General features: G+C 47.4%; 1 protein-coding gene across 1 annotated transcript in view; it reads right to left on the bottom strand.

Annotated features, from left to right (window-relative positions):
• LOC311129571 (serine/threonine-protein phosphatase 6 regulatory ankyrin repeat subunit C-like) overlaps window positions 1-15,200 on the bottom strand; it is a gene marked incomplete at both ends in the record, with an annotated part of 66,098 nt that overhangs the window by 8,758 nt on the left and 42,140 nt on the right. Inside the window, 8 exons of the mRNA XM_084161909.1 lie at window positions 325-442; window positions 684-771; window positions 1,707-1,908; window positions 6,846-6,917; window positions 7,113-7,224; window positions 7,591-7,656; window positions 11,042-11,182; window positions 15,085-15,153. Coding sequence (XP_084018035.1) covers window positions 325-442; window positions 684-771; window positions 1,707-1,908; window positions 6,846-6,917; window positions 7,113-7,224; window positions 7,591-7,656; window positions 11,042-11,182; window positions 15,085-15,153 — 868 coding nt within the window. The remainder of the gene's footprint in view (window positions 1-324; window positions 443-683; window positions 772-1,706; window positions 1,909-6,845; window positions 6,918-7,112; window positions 7,225-7,590; window positions 7,657-11,041; window positions 11,183-15,084; window positions 15,154-15,200) is intronic.

Below are 15,200 nucleotides of genomic sequence, written 5' to 3'. Positions count from 1 at the left end.
GGGAATGGAAGAATGAGAGAGAGACAGAGGTCACCTTTAAACTTTTAGACTGGACAAAGAGATCACGTTCTTACAAGCTGCTTAGAATTCAGTACAATCACAGACATGACCAGTCACAGACATGACCAGTCACAGACATGACCAGTCACAGACATGACCAGTCACAGACATGACCAGTCACAGACATGACCAGTCACACACACATGACCAGTCACAGACATGACCAGTCACAGACATGACCAGTCACAGACATGACCAGTCACACATTTACAGCCATACAAACACACAGACGCTCGTGCCTAAAGTACACACACACACACTGACCCCCAGGTGCAGGGCGGTCAGGCCATGGCTGTCTGTTATGTCTACAGCAGCCTCTCTCTCCAGCAGCAGAGACACAGCGTCCACATGTCCCCCTGCCACCGCCAGCATAAGAGGAGTCCTGACAGGAACAGAGGGGACAGTCAGAGCAGGACAAAGGGATCGGTAGACACATCCCCAAACCAATCCCTAGCCCCCACGTACTAGTATTATAGGCTAGGTAGAATGTTTGCCATATTGCTCACCTCCATCCAATCAGATCTGAAAGGACTGGATGGATGTAAGCAATAGGGAGAAAAGTGAGAGCAAGACATTCTCATTTTATTTATACCCTTCCAGTCCCTACAGATTGGTCAACTTACTGTCCCTGAGAGTCTGCTGCATCCACCAGGTCTGCACTATCCTGGTCGTCCAGCAGGAGGCGGACACACGACGTATGACCATTCATCACTGAGGACAGAGAAGGAGAGACATGAGAATAAGAGAGAAACAGACAGACAGACACACAGAAAGACAGAGACAAAGAGACAGAAAGAAAACAGACAGAAATACAGAGACAGAAAGACAACAGACAGAAAGACAGAGACAAGAGACAGAGAGACAGAAATACAACAGACAGAAAGACAGAGACAGAGAGACAAGAGACAGAAAGACAACAGACAGCAAGACAGAGACAGAAAGACAAGAGACAGAGAGACAAGAGAAAGAGAGACAGAAAGACAACAGACAGAAAGACAGAGACAAGAGACAGAAAGACAACAGACAGCAAGACAGAGACAGAAAGACAAGAGACAGAGACAGAAAGACTACAGACAGAGAGACAGCAAGACAGAGACAGAAAGACAAGAGACAGAAAGACAAGAGACAGAAAGACAAGAGACAGAGACAGAGAGACAGCAAGACAGAGACAGAAAGACAAGAGACAGAAAGACAAGAGACAGAAAGACAAGAGACAGAGAGACAGAGACAGAAAGACAACAGACAGAAAGACAAGAGACAGAAAGACAAGAGACAGAAAGACAAGAGACAGAAAGACAAGAGACAGAAAGACAACAGACAGCAAGACAGAGACAGAAAGACAAGAGACAGAAAGACAACAGACAGAAAGACAAGAGACAGAAAGACAAGAGACAGAGAGACAGAGACAGAAAGACAGAGAGACAGAGAGACAGAAAGACAGAGACAGAAAGACAGAAAGACAGAGACAGAAAGACAGAGACAGAAAGACAACAGACAGAAAGACAGAGACAGAGAGACAGAAAGACAAGAGACAGAGAGAGATGGAAAGACGGAGAGGAAACTGAGTATAGAACTACTGCACACAGACCACACAAAAGAGTACTTCAAATTCTCACACACACAACACACACAGTGGTCTCCATTACCTGCTAGGTGTACGGGGGTGCGTCCCCTGTTGGTGTCTGTGGTGCGTGGCGAGGCCCCCTGGCTGAGAAGGGTGTGGACACAGTCAGTGTGGCCCCGGAGGGCTGCTAGGGCCAGGGGAGTACGACCAGACTCGTCCCCCTGGTCTACCTCCTTCTCCCCTTGCAGCAACACCTCCAGAGCCTGGGCATGGCCGTGGTACGCCTGGGGGACAGGGGAGACAGACAACACACTACACAATCACCAGCTGTTGGCATTCAAAGACACTATAGTCTGTACAATGTACACTCTGTGTGTATGTGTGGTAATGTATGTATGGCTGTATGTACGGTGCTTTCAGAAAGTATTCACACCCCTTAACATTTTCCACATTTTGTTGTGTTACAGCCTGAATTTAAAATGGATTACATTTCGATTTTGTATCACTGGCCTACACACAAAACCCCATAACGCCAAAGTGGAATTATGTTTTTAGACATTTTTACAAATTAATTAGAAATGAAAAGCTGAAATGTCTTGAGTCAATAAGTATTCAACCCCTTTGTTATGGCAAGCCTAAATACATTCAGGAGTAAAAATGTGCTTAACAAGTCACATAATAAGTTGCATGGACACACTCTGTGTGCAATAATAGTGTTTAACATGATTTTTGAATGACTACCTCATCTCTGTAACCCAAACAAATAATGATCTGTAAGGTCCCTCAGTCGAGCAGTGCATTTTAAACACAGATTCAACCACAAAGACCAGGGAGGTTTTCCAATGCCTCGTAAAGAAAGGTACCTATTGGTAGATGAAAAACAAAAAAAAGCAGACATTGAATATCCTTTTGAGCATGGTGAAGTTATTCATTACAATTTGGATGGTGTATCAATACACCCAGTCACTCCAAAGATACAGGCGTTCTTCCTAACTCAGTTGCCGGAGAGGAAGGTAACCACTCAGGGATTTCACCATGAGGCCAACGGTAACTTTAAAACAGTTACTGAGTTTAATGGCTGTGATAGGAGAAAACTGAGGATGGATCCACAACATTGTAGTTACTCCACAATACTAACCTAAATGACTGTCACGATCGTCTAGGAGTGAAGGAGACCAAAGCGCAGCGCGTTGAACGAACATGACTTTAATAAGAGTAAAGCACGTAAAATACAAAACAAAAGACGACTCGTGAAGTCCACAGTACAACGACTGAAACACGGAACAATAACCCACAATGCCCACAAGAAAACATACAGAATAAATATGGCTCCCAATCAGAGATAACGAGCCGACAGCTGACACTCGTTACCTCCGATTGGGAGTCATATGACTAATCAACATAAAACCCAAACCTAGAAATGACACAACTAGATCCCACATAGAAATACACCCAACAGAAAATGACAACCCTGGCTCACAACTAAGAGTCCCGGAGCCAGAACGTCACAGTACCCCCCCCTAAAGGCGCGGACTGCGACCGCGCCTCACAACCCCACAATAGGGGAGGGCTGGGTGGGTGTTGCTCCCCGGAGGCGGTTCCGGCTCCGGGCTTGACCACCACCCCACTATAGTTACTACCCGCTTTCTTAACCTCCTCCCAATGACCACCCTCCACTTAAACCCACCTGGATTAATGGGCAGCACCGGACTAAGAGGCAGCACCAGGCTAAGGGACAGCACCGGACTAAGGGGCAGCACTGGACTAAGGGGCAGCACTGGACTAAGGGGCAGCACTGGACTAAGGGGCAGCACCTGACTAACTGGCGGATCCTGGCTGGCCGGCTCTGGCGGATCCTGGCTGGACGGCTCTGGCGGATCCTGGCTGGACGGCTCTGGCGGATCCTGGCTGGACGGCTCATGGCTGGCTGACGGATCTGGCTGCTCATGGCTGGCTGACGGATCTGGCTGCTCATGGCTGGCTGACGGATCTGGCCACTCATGGCTGGCGGAAGGCTCTGGCTGATCCCGTCTGGCGGAAGACTCTGGCTGCTCCTGTCTGGCGGAAGGCTCTGGCTGATCCGGTCTGACGGAAGGCTCTGGCTGCTCCTGTCTGGCGGAAGGCTCTGGCTGATCCTGTCTGGCGGAAGGCTCTGGCTGATCCTGTCTGGCGGAAGGCTCTGGCTGATCCTGTCTGGCGGAAGGCTCTGGCTGATCCTGTCTGGCGGAAGGCTCTGGCTGATCCTGTCTGGCGGAAGGCTCTGGCTGATCCTGTCTGGCGGAGAGCTCTAGCGGCTCCAGTCTGGCGGACGGCTCTGAAGGCTCATGGCAGACGGGCGGCTTTGCAGGCTCAGGACAGACGGGCAGTTCAGACGGCGTTGGGCAGACGGACAGTTCAGACGGCGTTGGGCAGACGGGCAGTTCAGACGGCGTTGGGCAGACGGGCAGTTCAGGCGCCGTTGGGCAGACGGGCAGTTCAGACGGCGTTGGGCAGACGGGCAGTTCAGACGGCGTTGGGCAGACGGGCAGTTCAGGCGCCGTTGGGCAGACGGGCAGTTCAGACGGCGTTGGGCAGACGGGTAGTTCAGACGGCGTTGGGCAGACGGACAGTTCAGGCCCCGTTGGGCAGACGGCAGACTCTGGCCGTCTGAGGCGCACCGTAGGCCTGGTGCGTGGTGCCGGAACTGGAGGTACCGGGCTGAGGACACGCATCTCAGGGCTAGTGCGGGGAGAAGCAACAGGGCATGCTTGGCCCTGGGGACGCACCGTAGGCCTGATGCGTGGTGCCGGAACTGGAGGTACCGGGCTGAGGACACGCATCTCAGGGCTAGTGCGGGAAGCAGCAACAGGGCATGCTTGGCCCTGGGGACGCACATAAGGCCTAGTGCGGGGAGCAGCAACAGGGCATGCTGGACCCTGGGGACGCACATAAGGCCTAGTGCGGAGAGCAGGAACAGGCCGGGCTGGGCTGGCGACGCGCACCGTATCCCTGGTGCGAGAGGCCGGAACAGGCCGGGCCGGGCTGGCGAAGCGCACCGTATCCCTGGTGCGTGGAGTAGGAACAGGCCGGGCTGGGCTGGCGACGCGCACCGTATCCCTGGTGCGAGTGGCCGGAACAGGCCGGGCCGGGCTGGCGAAGCGCACCGTATCCCTGGTGCGTGGAGTAGGAACAGGCCGGGCTGAGCTGGCGACGCGCACCGTATCCCTGGTGCGAGTGGCCGGAACAGGCCGGGCCGGGCTGGCGAAGCGCACCGTATCCCTGGTGCGTGGAGTAGGAACAGGCCGGGCTGAGCTGGCGACGCGCACCGTATCCCTGGTGCGAGTGGCCGGAACAGGCCGGGTCGGGCTGGCGTAGCACACCGTGGACCTGGTGCTTGGAGTAGGAACAGGCCGGTCCGTACCGGGAACACACACCACTGGCCTCAACCGAGGATCAGGAACGGGCCGGACCGGACTGGCAACACACATCAGTCCTTCACGCCGTGCCACAAACACTTCCCTCCCTCTACTCGCCAATGGCTCCCGTACTCCGTTAGCCTTCTCTCCTTTTCTCCCTGTGGCAGCCTCCTGCTGCCCAGCCGCCCAAGCCATGTGCCCCCCCCCAAAAACTTTTTGGGGTTGCCTCCCGTCCTTCCGACGATGGCCCTGCCGATGCCGTTGCTCCTCTCCTGTCAGGTTCTCCCCCTTCATCGCCCTCCGGTACCGGACGGCCTCCTCCTGGGTAATATGTCCCCAGCCGAGGAGGACATCCACCAACGTTCTCTCCTGACCCGGCGCCTCCTCCCATGTCCAGACCCTTTGCTCCTGGACGCGCTGCTTGGTCCTTTTGTGGTGGGTTATTCTGTCACGATCGTCTAGGAGTGAAGGAGACCAAAGCGCAGCGCGTTGAACGAACATGACTTTAATAAGAGTAAAGCACGTAAAATACAAAACAAAAGACGACTCGTGAAGTCCACAGTACAACGACTGAAACACGGAACAATAACCCACAATGCCCACAAGAAAACATACAGAATAAATATGGCTCCCAATCAGAGATAACGAGCCGACAGCTGACACTCGTTACCTCCGATTGGGAGTCATATGACTAATCAACATAAAACCCAAACCTAGAAATGACACAACTAGATCCCACATAGAAATACACCCAACAGAAAATGACAACCCTGGCTCACAACTAAGAGTCCCGGAGCCAGAACGTCACAATGACAGAGTGAAAAGAAAGAAGCCTGTACAGAATACAGATATTCCAAAACATGCATCCTGTTTGCAGAAAATGTGGCTAAGAAATTAACTTTTTGTCCTGAATACAAAGCATTATGTTTGGGGCAAATCCAACAAAACAAGTCACTGAGTACCATTCTTCATATTTTCAAGCATGGTGGTGGCTCTGCATCATGTTATGGGTATGCTATTCCAGAAACGGAATAGAGCTAATCACAGGCAAAATCCTAGAGGAAAACCTGGTTCAGTCTGCTTTCCGGCAGACACCAGGAGGCAAATTCACCTTTCAGCAGCACAATAACCTAAAACACAAGGCCAAATATACACTGGAGTTGGTTACCAAGATGACAGTGAATGTTCCTGAGTGGAATGTTCCTGAGTTTTCACTTAAAATCGGCTTGAAAATCTATGGCAAGACTTTAAAATGGCTGTCAAGCAATGATCAACAACCAACTTGACAGAGCTTGAAGAATTTTAAAAATAATAATGTGCAAATATTGTCCAGGTATGCAAAGCTCTTCGAGACTTACCCAGAAAGACTCACAGCTGTAATCGCTGCCAAAGGTGATTCTAATGTGTATTGACTCAGGGGTGTGAATACTTATGTAAATTAGATATCTCTGTATTTCATTTTCAATAAATTTGCAAACATTTCTAAAAACATGTTTCCACTTTGTCATTATGGGGTATTCTGTGTAGATGGGTGAGATTTTTATTTATTTAATAAATGTTGAATTCAGGCTGTAACACAACAAAATGTGGAATAAGTCAAGGGGTGTGAATACTTCCTAAAGGCACTGTACATGATAACGCTAGTTATCTGTTTTTTCTGACCACGTGCCATGACCATAAAAATTATAGGTTTTTCCTGCTCAGGTCACAAGATCAGGAAAAAAACTCTTTGCCCCAATTATAATACATGGCAGTGTATGACATTATGCATGGCTAGAGTGGATGTGATAATGCATGGCTAGAGTGGATATGTGATAATGACTCACAGCGAGGTGCAGGGGGCTCCTGGCACCGACAAAGTCTGGGTCTTCCTGGTGACTCTCGCCTCTGTCCAACAGCTAAAACCACAACCACAGATTACCCAGTTCACATCAAAACAAATCATTTAAATTCCATAAGTGGTATTTGTGAGCTGTGTGTATTTATGGTATCTTTGAAATTGCAGTTGAAGTTCTACACACAGATACATTGTTGACTAGCATGTAGCATAGAAAATGTAGCATAAGCGTGTGTATGCACGTGCATGCACTCACCAGCTCCAGGCAATGTCTGTGGCCATAGGCTGCAGCATAGTGGACAGGACTGTAACCCTGCTTATCTTTCAGAGAGGCAGTAGCACCACTTTGCAACAGGAAGTCTAGACATCTAGTACAAAAACATACAATATCGTCAGACACAAACACTTCAATGTGTTATTAAAAAGTTAAAGCCTCAGACAGAGAGGATATGAGGGATAGAGAGAGAGATGTTTTATAGACACACGCAACGGTTATTCAAACGAGCTGAGCGAGAGAGACAATGACAGAAGATATTGTCTGTCTGAACTGGTCTGTGTGCATAGAGTAGAGAAAGAGAGAGAGAAAGAGAGAGAGAAAGAGAGAAAGAGAGGGACGTTCTCAAACAGTCCGAACCATAGGCACGGTTTGCACTGAGCCATAGTCTGTGCTGACTGACTACCTGTATGCCCAGATAGAGGCAGTAATACTCATAGAAATAAAAGCGTATACTCACAGTGCAGCCTCCTTCTCCTTCTCTGCCTGCACCCCTTCACTCTCTGGCACCAGAGTCTGACGTCGCCTTTACAACACAAGACACACAACAAATCAAATCAAATTTGATTTGTCACATGCGCCGAATACAACAGGTGTAGACCTTACCGTGAAATGCTTACTTACAGCCCTTAACCAACAATTTAAAATAAACTAAAGTAAAAAATGTAATAAAAAGTAACACAATAAAATAACAAGGCAATATACAGGGGGTACCGGTCCCGAGTCAATGTGCGGGGGTACAGGTTAGTCGAGGTAATATGTACATGTAGGTAGGGGTAAAGTGACTATACATAGATAATAAACAGCGAGTAGCAGCAGTGTAAAAACAAAGGGGGGGGGGGGGGGGGGGGGGGGGGCTACCTGTATTTGAAGTTCTACACAGAGAACGATTAAGACATTCTCTAGATTTTTTTTTTCTTCTCACAAATGTTAATCTTACAGCCTAATTTCAGACCAAAAACTTTTTTGAACATGTAAATCAAGTCTGAGAATTTGGCCATTACAGGCTTCCATAGGGCACTCAAGATAAGTGTTTGTTAGCGCATAGCTTAGGCCAAAATAAATCCTATGGGAAAAGTGGGGGAATTCCTATTCTCTTTGGTATCTCCAATGTATATTCCCTAGATCAGGGTTCCCCAAACTCGGTCCTGGCCGCCCAGGTCCACATTTAGGTTTTTTCCCTAGCACTACACAGCTGATTCAAATAACCAACTCATCATCAAGCTTTGATTATTTGAGTCAGCTGTGTAGTGCTAGGGCAAAAACCAAAACGTGTACCCATGGGGGTCCCAGGTCCGAGTTTGGGAAACCCTGCCCTAGATGGACTTTCCATCTGATTATTCAGGGGGGTATTCAGGGTTATTTAGCGTCTACAGCTGTGCTACTCTGAATTTCCTGGGATGGAACCAATCAGGGGTGTGAACACTGAACAGTCTGCTTCCATACATACAGACACCTATTCGAACGGCAGCTCAAAATTACATCAGGTAGCCATGGAAACAGAAGAGCTGCTTGCTTGGTCACCACAATAGAATTAGGAATTAGAATACCATTTAATTCAATCCACAGCCATACACTGGCTGAAGTCAGTTGATGATAGGACTTAAGTTGTAAATGCAACAAGTTCTGAATTTGCATCATATAATAGCACTCACATCTTTCCAAGAAAAACAACATTTTTGACATGTATGGTCTGTTTACATCTTTTAGAGGCTATTTATACAGAAAAGTTGTATAAACCCATATAAACTGTATTTATAATTATATGACAATATTTTAGATTGACAATAATTCTATTAGACAATTTCGGACATATCATGTCTTACTTTTACTGTCCTGCATAAGTCAAATCAGTAATATGCCTCTACTACCATTCATTCCAATTAGACTGCTATTTTCAACCCATTCTGGAATTTTGAAGGTTTATGACATAGTCCCTCTAATAATTTAACAGGATCTCTATGGTCACCACCAAAAACTGTACAGCTAGGTTTACCTGGCCTCAGTGGCCTGACTCTCCATTAGTATTTTGCTTACATATGATAGATAGCAGCATATACAGTGCATTCGGAAAGTATTCAGACCCCTTGACTTTTTCCACATTTTGTTACGTTACAGCCTTATTCTAAAATGGATTCAATTGTTTTTTCCCCCCTCATCAATCTACACACAATACCCTGTAATGACGAAGCAAAAACTGTTTTTATGAAATTTTTGCAAATGTATACAAAATAAATAAACTGAAATATCACATTTACATAAGTATTCAGACCCTTTACTCAGTACTTTGTTGAAGCACCTTTGGCAGCGATTACAGCCTTCAGTCTTCTTGTGTATGATGCTACAAGCTTGGCACACCTGTATTTGGGGAGTTTCTCCCATTCTTCTCTGCAGATCCTCTCAAGCTCTGTCAGGTTGGATGGGGAGTGTCGCTGCCCAGCTATTTTCAGGTCTCTTCAGGGATGTTCGATCAGGTTCAAGTCCGGGTTCAGGCTGGGCCACTCAAGGACATTCAGAGACTTGTCCCGAAGCCACTCCTGCATTGTCTTGGCTGTGTGGTTAGGGTCGTTGTCCTGTTGGAAGGTGAACCTTAGCCCCAGTCTGAGGTCCTGAGCGCTCTGGAGCAGGTTTTCATTAAGGATCTCTCTGTACTTTGCCTCAATCCTTTCCCTCGATCCTGACTAGTCTCCCAGTCCCTGTTGCTAAAAAACATCCCCACAGCATGTTGCTGCCACCACCATGCTTCACCATAGGGATGGTGCCAGGTTTCCTCCAGACATGACGCTTGGCATTCAGGCCAAAGAGTTCAATCTTGGTTCCATCAGACCAGAGAATCTTGTTTCTCATGGTCTGAGAGTCCTTTAGGTGCCTTTTGGCAAACTCCAAGCGGGCTGTCATGTGCCTTTTACTGAGGAGTGCCTTCCGTCTGGCCACTCTACCATAAAGGCCTGATTGGTGGAGTGCTGCAGAGATGGTTGTCCTTCTGGAAGGTTCTCCCATCTCCACAGAGGAACTCTGGAGCTCTGTCAGAATGACCATCAGGTTCTTGGTCACCTCCCTGGCCAAGGCCCTTCTCACCCGAATGCTCAGTTTGGCCGGGCGGCCAGCTCTAGGAAGAGTCTTGGTGGTCCCAAGCTTCTTCCATTTAAGAATGATGGAGGCCACTTTGTTCTTGGGGACCTTCAATGCTGCAGACATTTTTTGATATGCTCCCCCAGATCTGTGCCTCTACACAATCCTGTCTCGGAGCTCTACGGACAATTCCTTCAACCTCATAGCTTGGTTTTTGCTCTGACATGCACTGTCAACTGTGGGACCTTATATAGACAGGTGTGTGCCTTTCCAAATCATGTCCAATCAATTTAATTTACCACAGGTGGACTCCAATCAAGTTGTAGAAACATCTCAAGGATGATCAATGAAAACAGGATGCACCTGAGCTCAATTTCGAGTCTCATAGCAAAGGGTCTGAATACTTCTGTAAATAAGGTATCTCTTTTTTATTTGCAAAAAATTCTACAAACCTGTTTTCGTTTTGTTATTATGGGGTATTGTGTGTAGATTGATGAGGAACATTTTTAATTTAATCCATTTTAGAATAAGGCTGTAACTAAATGTGGAAAAAGGTTAGGGGTCTGAATACTTTCCGAATGTGCTGTAGGAACCAGCTCAATCTTGTGGTCTTTAATCTCTGACCATTAACTGCTAAATGTCTTACCAAGCTTTCTGACCCCTGAATTTACATGCAGTTTGGAATATCAAACTGTAACATGAGTCATAGGTCCTAATGGTATCGTTAATGTATGGTCACTATGGGGTGAATCCTAACTTTTCACTTGCATGACTATATGGGAATTGAACTCTTAAGTAGAAGTTACGATTCGTCCCTAAATCTGGTCAGTGAAGCTCACCTTCTGTCCAGGTCGGAGGCAGCAGCGTAGTGCAGGGCAGAGCGCCCCCACTGGTCAGTGGCGTTAATGCAGGTCCCACACGACTCCAGGGTCTCCAGGCACTGGTAGTGACGACTGGCTGCCGCATAGTGGAGAGGGGTCCTGGAGAGGGAGAGACACACAGAGACACACACACAGCAGGACAGTGTTATATGCTAGCACATTGAGTTGAGTCACACTCTTAAGAGAGCAAAAATGAAGAAGAGTAGATTAGAGGGTAGCTAGGCAACAACACCTCCACTACGCTCATCCTCAACACAGAGGGTAAGCAACAACACATCCACTATGCTGATCCTCAACACAGAGGGTAGGCAACAACACCTCCACTACGCTGATCCTCAACACAGAGGGTAGGCAACAACACCTCCACTACGCTGATCTTCAACACAGGGGGTAGGCAACAACACCTCCACTACGCTGATCCTCAACACAGAGGGTAGGCAACAACACCTCCACTACGCTGAGCTTCAACACAGAGGGTAGGCAACAACACCTCCACTTCGCTGATCCTCAACACAGAGGGTAGGCAACAACACCTCCACTACGCTGATCCTCAACACAGAGGGTAGGCAACAACACCTCCACTACGCTGATCTTCAACACAGAGGGTAGGCAACAACACCTCCACTACGCTGATCTTCAGAGGGTAGGCAACAACACCTCCACTACGCTGATCTTCAACACAGAGGGTAGGCAACAACACCTCCACTACGCTGATCCTCAACACAGAGGGTAGGCAACAACACCTCCACTACGCTGATCTTCAGAGGGTAGGCAACAACACCTCCACTACGCTGATCTTCAACACAGAGGGTAGGCAACAACACCTCCACTACGCTGATCTTCAACACAGAGGGTAGGCAACAACACCTCCACCAGGCTGATTTTCAACACAGAGGGTAGGCAACAACACCTCCACTACGCTGATCTTCAGAGGGTAGGCAACAACACCTCCACTACGCTGATCTTCAACACAGAGGGTAGGCAACAACACCTCCACTACGCTGATCCTCAACACAGAGGGTAGGCAACAACACCTCCACTACGCTGATCTTCAGAGGGTAGGCAACAACACCTCCACTACGCTGATCCTCAACACAGAGGGTAGGCAACAACACCTCCACTACGCTGATCTTCAGAGGGTAGGCAACAACACCTCCACTACGCTGATTTTCAACACAAAGGGTAGGCAACAACACCTCCACTACGCTGATCTTCAACACAGAGGGTAGGCAACAACACCTCCACTACGCTGATCCTCAATACAGAGGGTAGGCAACAACACCTCCACTACGCTGATCCTCAACACACAGGGTAAGCAACAACACCTCCTCCACGCTGATCCTCACCACAGGGGCCCCACAGGGGTGTGTGCTCAGCCCCCTCCTGTACTCCCTGTTCACCCACAACTGCGTGGCCATGCACGTCTCTAACTCAATCATCAAGTTTGCTGACGACACAACAGTGGTAGGCCTGATTACCAACAATGACGAGACAGACTACAGGGAGGAGGTTAGAGCCCTGGCGGAGTGGTGCCAGGAAAATAACCTCTCCCTCATTGTAGAAAAACAAAGGAGCTGATGGTGAACTACACGATACAGAAGAGGGAGCACGCCCCCATCCACATCGACAGGGCCACAGAGGAGAGGGTCAAAAGCTTCAAGTTCAATGATGAACTGAAATGGTCCCATCACACCGACACGTGGTGAAGAAGGCACAACAGCGCCTCTTCAACCTCAGGCGGCTGAAGAAATTTGGCATGCCCCCTAAGACCCTCACGAACTTCTACAGATGCACCATTGAGAGCATTCTGTCGGGCTGCATCACCGCCTGGTACGACAACTGCACCGCCCTCAACCGCATGGCTCTCCAGAGGGTGGTGTGGTCAGCCCAACGCATCACTGGGGGCACGCTGCCTGCCCTCCAGGGCATTTATAGCACTCGTGTCAAAGGAAGGCCAAGAAAATCATTAACAACCTCAGCCACCCGAGTGATGGTCTGTTCACTCTGCTACCATCTAGCAGACAGAGACTGTACAGGTGCATCAAAGCTGGGACAGAGAGACTGAGAAACAGCTTCTATCCTCAGGCCATCAGACTGTTAAACAGCTATCACTAGCCGGCTACCTGTCCGGTACTCTGCCCTGCATCTTGAGACTAATGACCCATGCATATCAAGTAGTAATGGGGGGGGGTGAAATCAATAGTTAAATATTGCAATACTATTTTGGACGATATTATATCGATACTTTGACTCCAAGTATTTCCAGTATTTTACATCCTATAGCTTGTTCTCCATCTTCTTTTTAAATAGTGAGCCAATGTTTTCAGCACTTTTATTTGCACGATTGATATAAACTAGTTTTAATTATGGCTCTCTCTCATCTCTCTGCAACAGACACTATAGTAAGCAATATGTTTGGAACATCAAATCGCAATAAAATCATTGTATCGAATCGTAATACATATAGAATCGTGAGAATCACAATACATATCGTATCGGCACCTAAGTACGGTGATAATATCCTATCGTGAGGTCCCTGGCAATTCCTAGCCCTAATATAGAGCCATTGAACACTGGTCACCTCATATTCTGTTTATACTGTTGTTTACTCACTGTGTATGTAGACTGAGTATACAAAACATTAAAGATGCACTATGCAGAAATTGTTCCGCCATTTCCTGGTTCCTAATATTCTAATAGTTCGCCTAATTTCAGTTTATGTGACAAAACAAGCAAGTATAGTGTAGAGAATCATTGTACCATCTAAATATATTTTCCATAACCAACAGTATTGTATTTTCAGCTGTTTGAAGCTGGTGAACAAAACTGAAAGTTAAAGATGCAAAAACAAAAACTTAAGCACGGGAAACATAGAAATAGCGCACATAGAACAGATCTACCGCTTCTTAGATTTGCTTTCAATGAGAATGACAGATCTATAACTCCCTTTTCTGTGTGAATGTGGTTGAGTCGTCCAAAAAGGTAACATTTATAGATAAAGGTAACATTTATACATAAAGATAACATTTATAAATAAAGGTAACACCAATAATGTGCATACAATATAAACTCTTTCCATGACATAGACTGACCAGGTGAATCCAGGTGAAAGCTATGATCCCTTATTGATGTCACTTGTTAAATCCACTTTAAATCAGTGTAGATGAAGGGGAGGAGACAGGTTAAAGAAGGATTTTTAAGCCTTGACACAATTTAGACATGATTGTGTATGTGTGCCATTCAGACGGTGAATTGGCAAAACAAAATATTTAAGTGCCTTTGAACGGGGTATGGTAGTAGTTGCCAAGTGCACCGGTTTGTGTCAAGAACTGCAACGCTGCTGGTTTTTCACACAACAGTTTCCCGTGTGTATCAATAATGGTCCACTACCCAAAGGACATCCAGCCAACTTGACACAACTGTGGGAAGCATTGGAGTCAACATGGGCCAGAATCCCTGTGGAACAATTTCGACACCTTGTAGACTCCACGAATTGAGGCTGTTCTGAGGGCAAAAGGTGGGACGGGGGGGTTGCAACTCAACATTATTATATTTTCCAAATTATATACTGTCTATACACACCACGTCTTTATATTCTGGATTCTCACACATGCTCACTAATATATCTACTTGGATTGTTATGTCTTGATTTCTTGTTTAGATTTCTTAGATTATTTGTGTATTTGTGAGACATTCTACTGTTCTGTTGGACATAAGTAACATAAGCATTTCGCTGCACCTGTCATAGCACCTGCTAATCTCTGTACGCGACCAATAAACTTTGATTTGATAAAATGTTGAGTCAGAGTTGAGGGGAAATTGCTCTGGCCACACAAACACACCTACTGGAGAGAGGAACTCCTTATCTCCTTTCAGCTCCCGGTTAGAACCAGCTTTCAACATCATCCATACACACCACTTCACTGTCCCACTAAGGCCCTGTTCATCTGCCCTTCCTTCAGACCTGCCCACCCTTCTACCTGTCCTCTAAGAGAACTCACCTGCCACACTTGTCCCTCCGGTTGTGGTCCCCACCGCTGCTCAGAAGCAACTTCACACACTCCACATTACTGCAGAACGAGACAGGGGGAGAGGGACGAGTGGAGAAAGCATTTTA

This window comes from Coregonus lavaretus (assembly GCF_964263955.1).
Source record: "Coregonus lavaretus genome assembly, chromosome: 5".
In the NCBI taxonomy this organism is placed as follows: Eukaryota; Metazoa; Chordata; class Actinopteri; order Salmoniformes; family Salmonidae; genus Coregonus; species Coregonus lavaretus.
The sequence above is the reverse complement of the archived record's forward strand: the minus strand, read 5'-3'. Positions and strand labels throughout refer to the sequence as shown.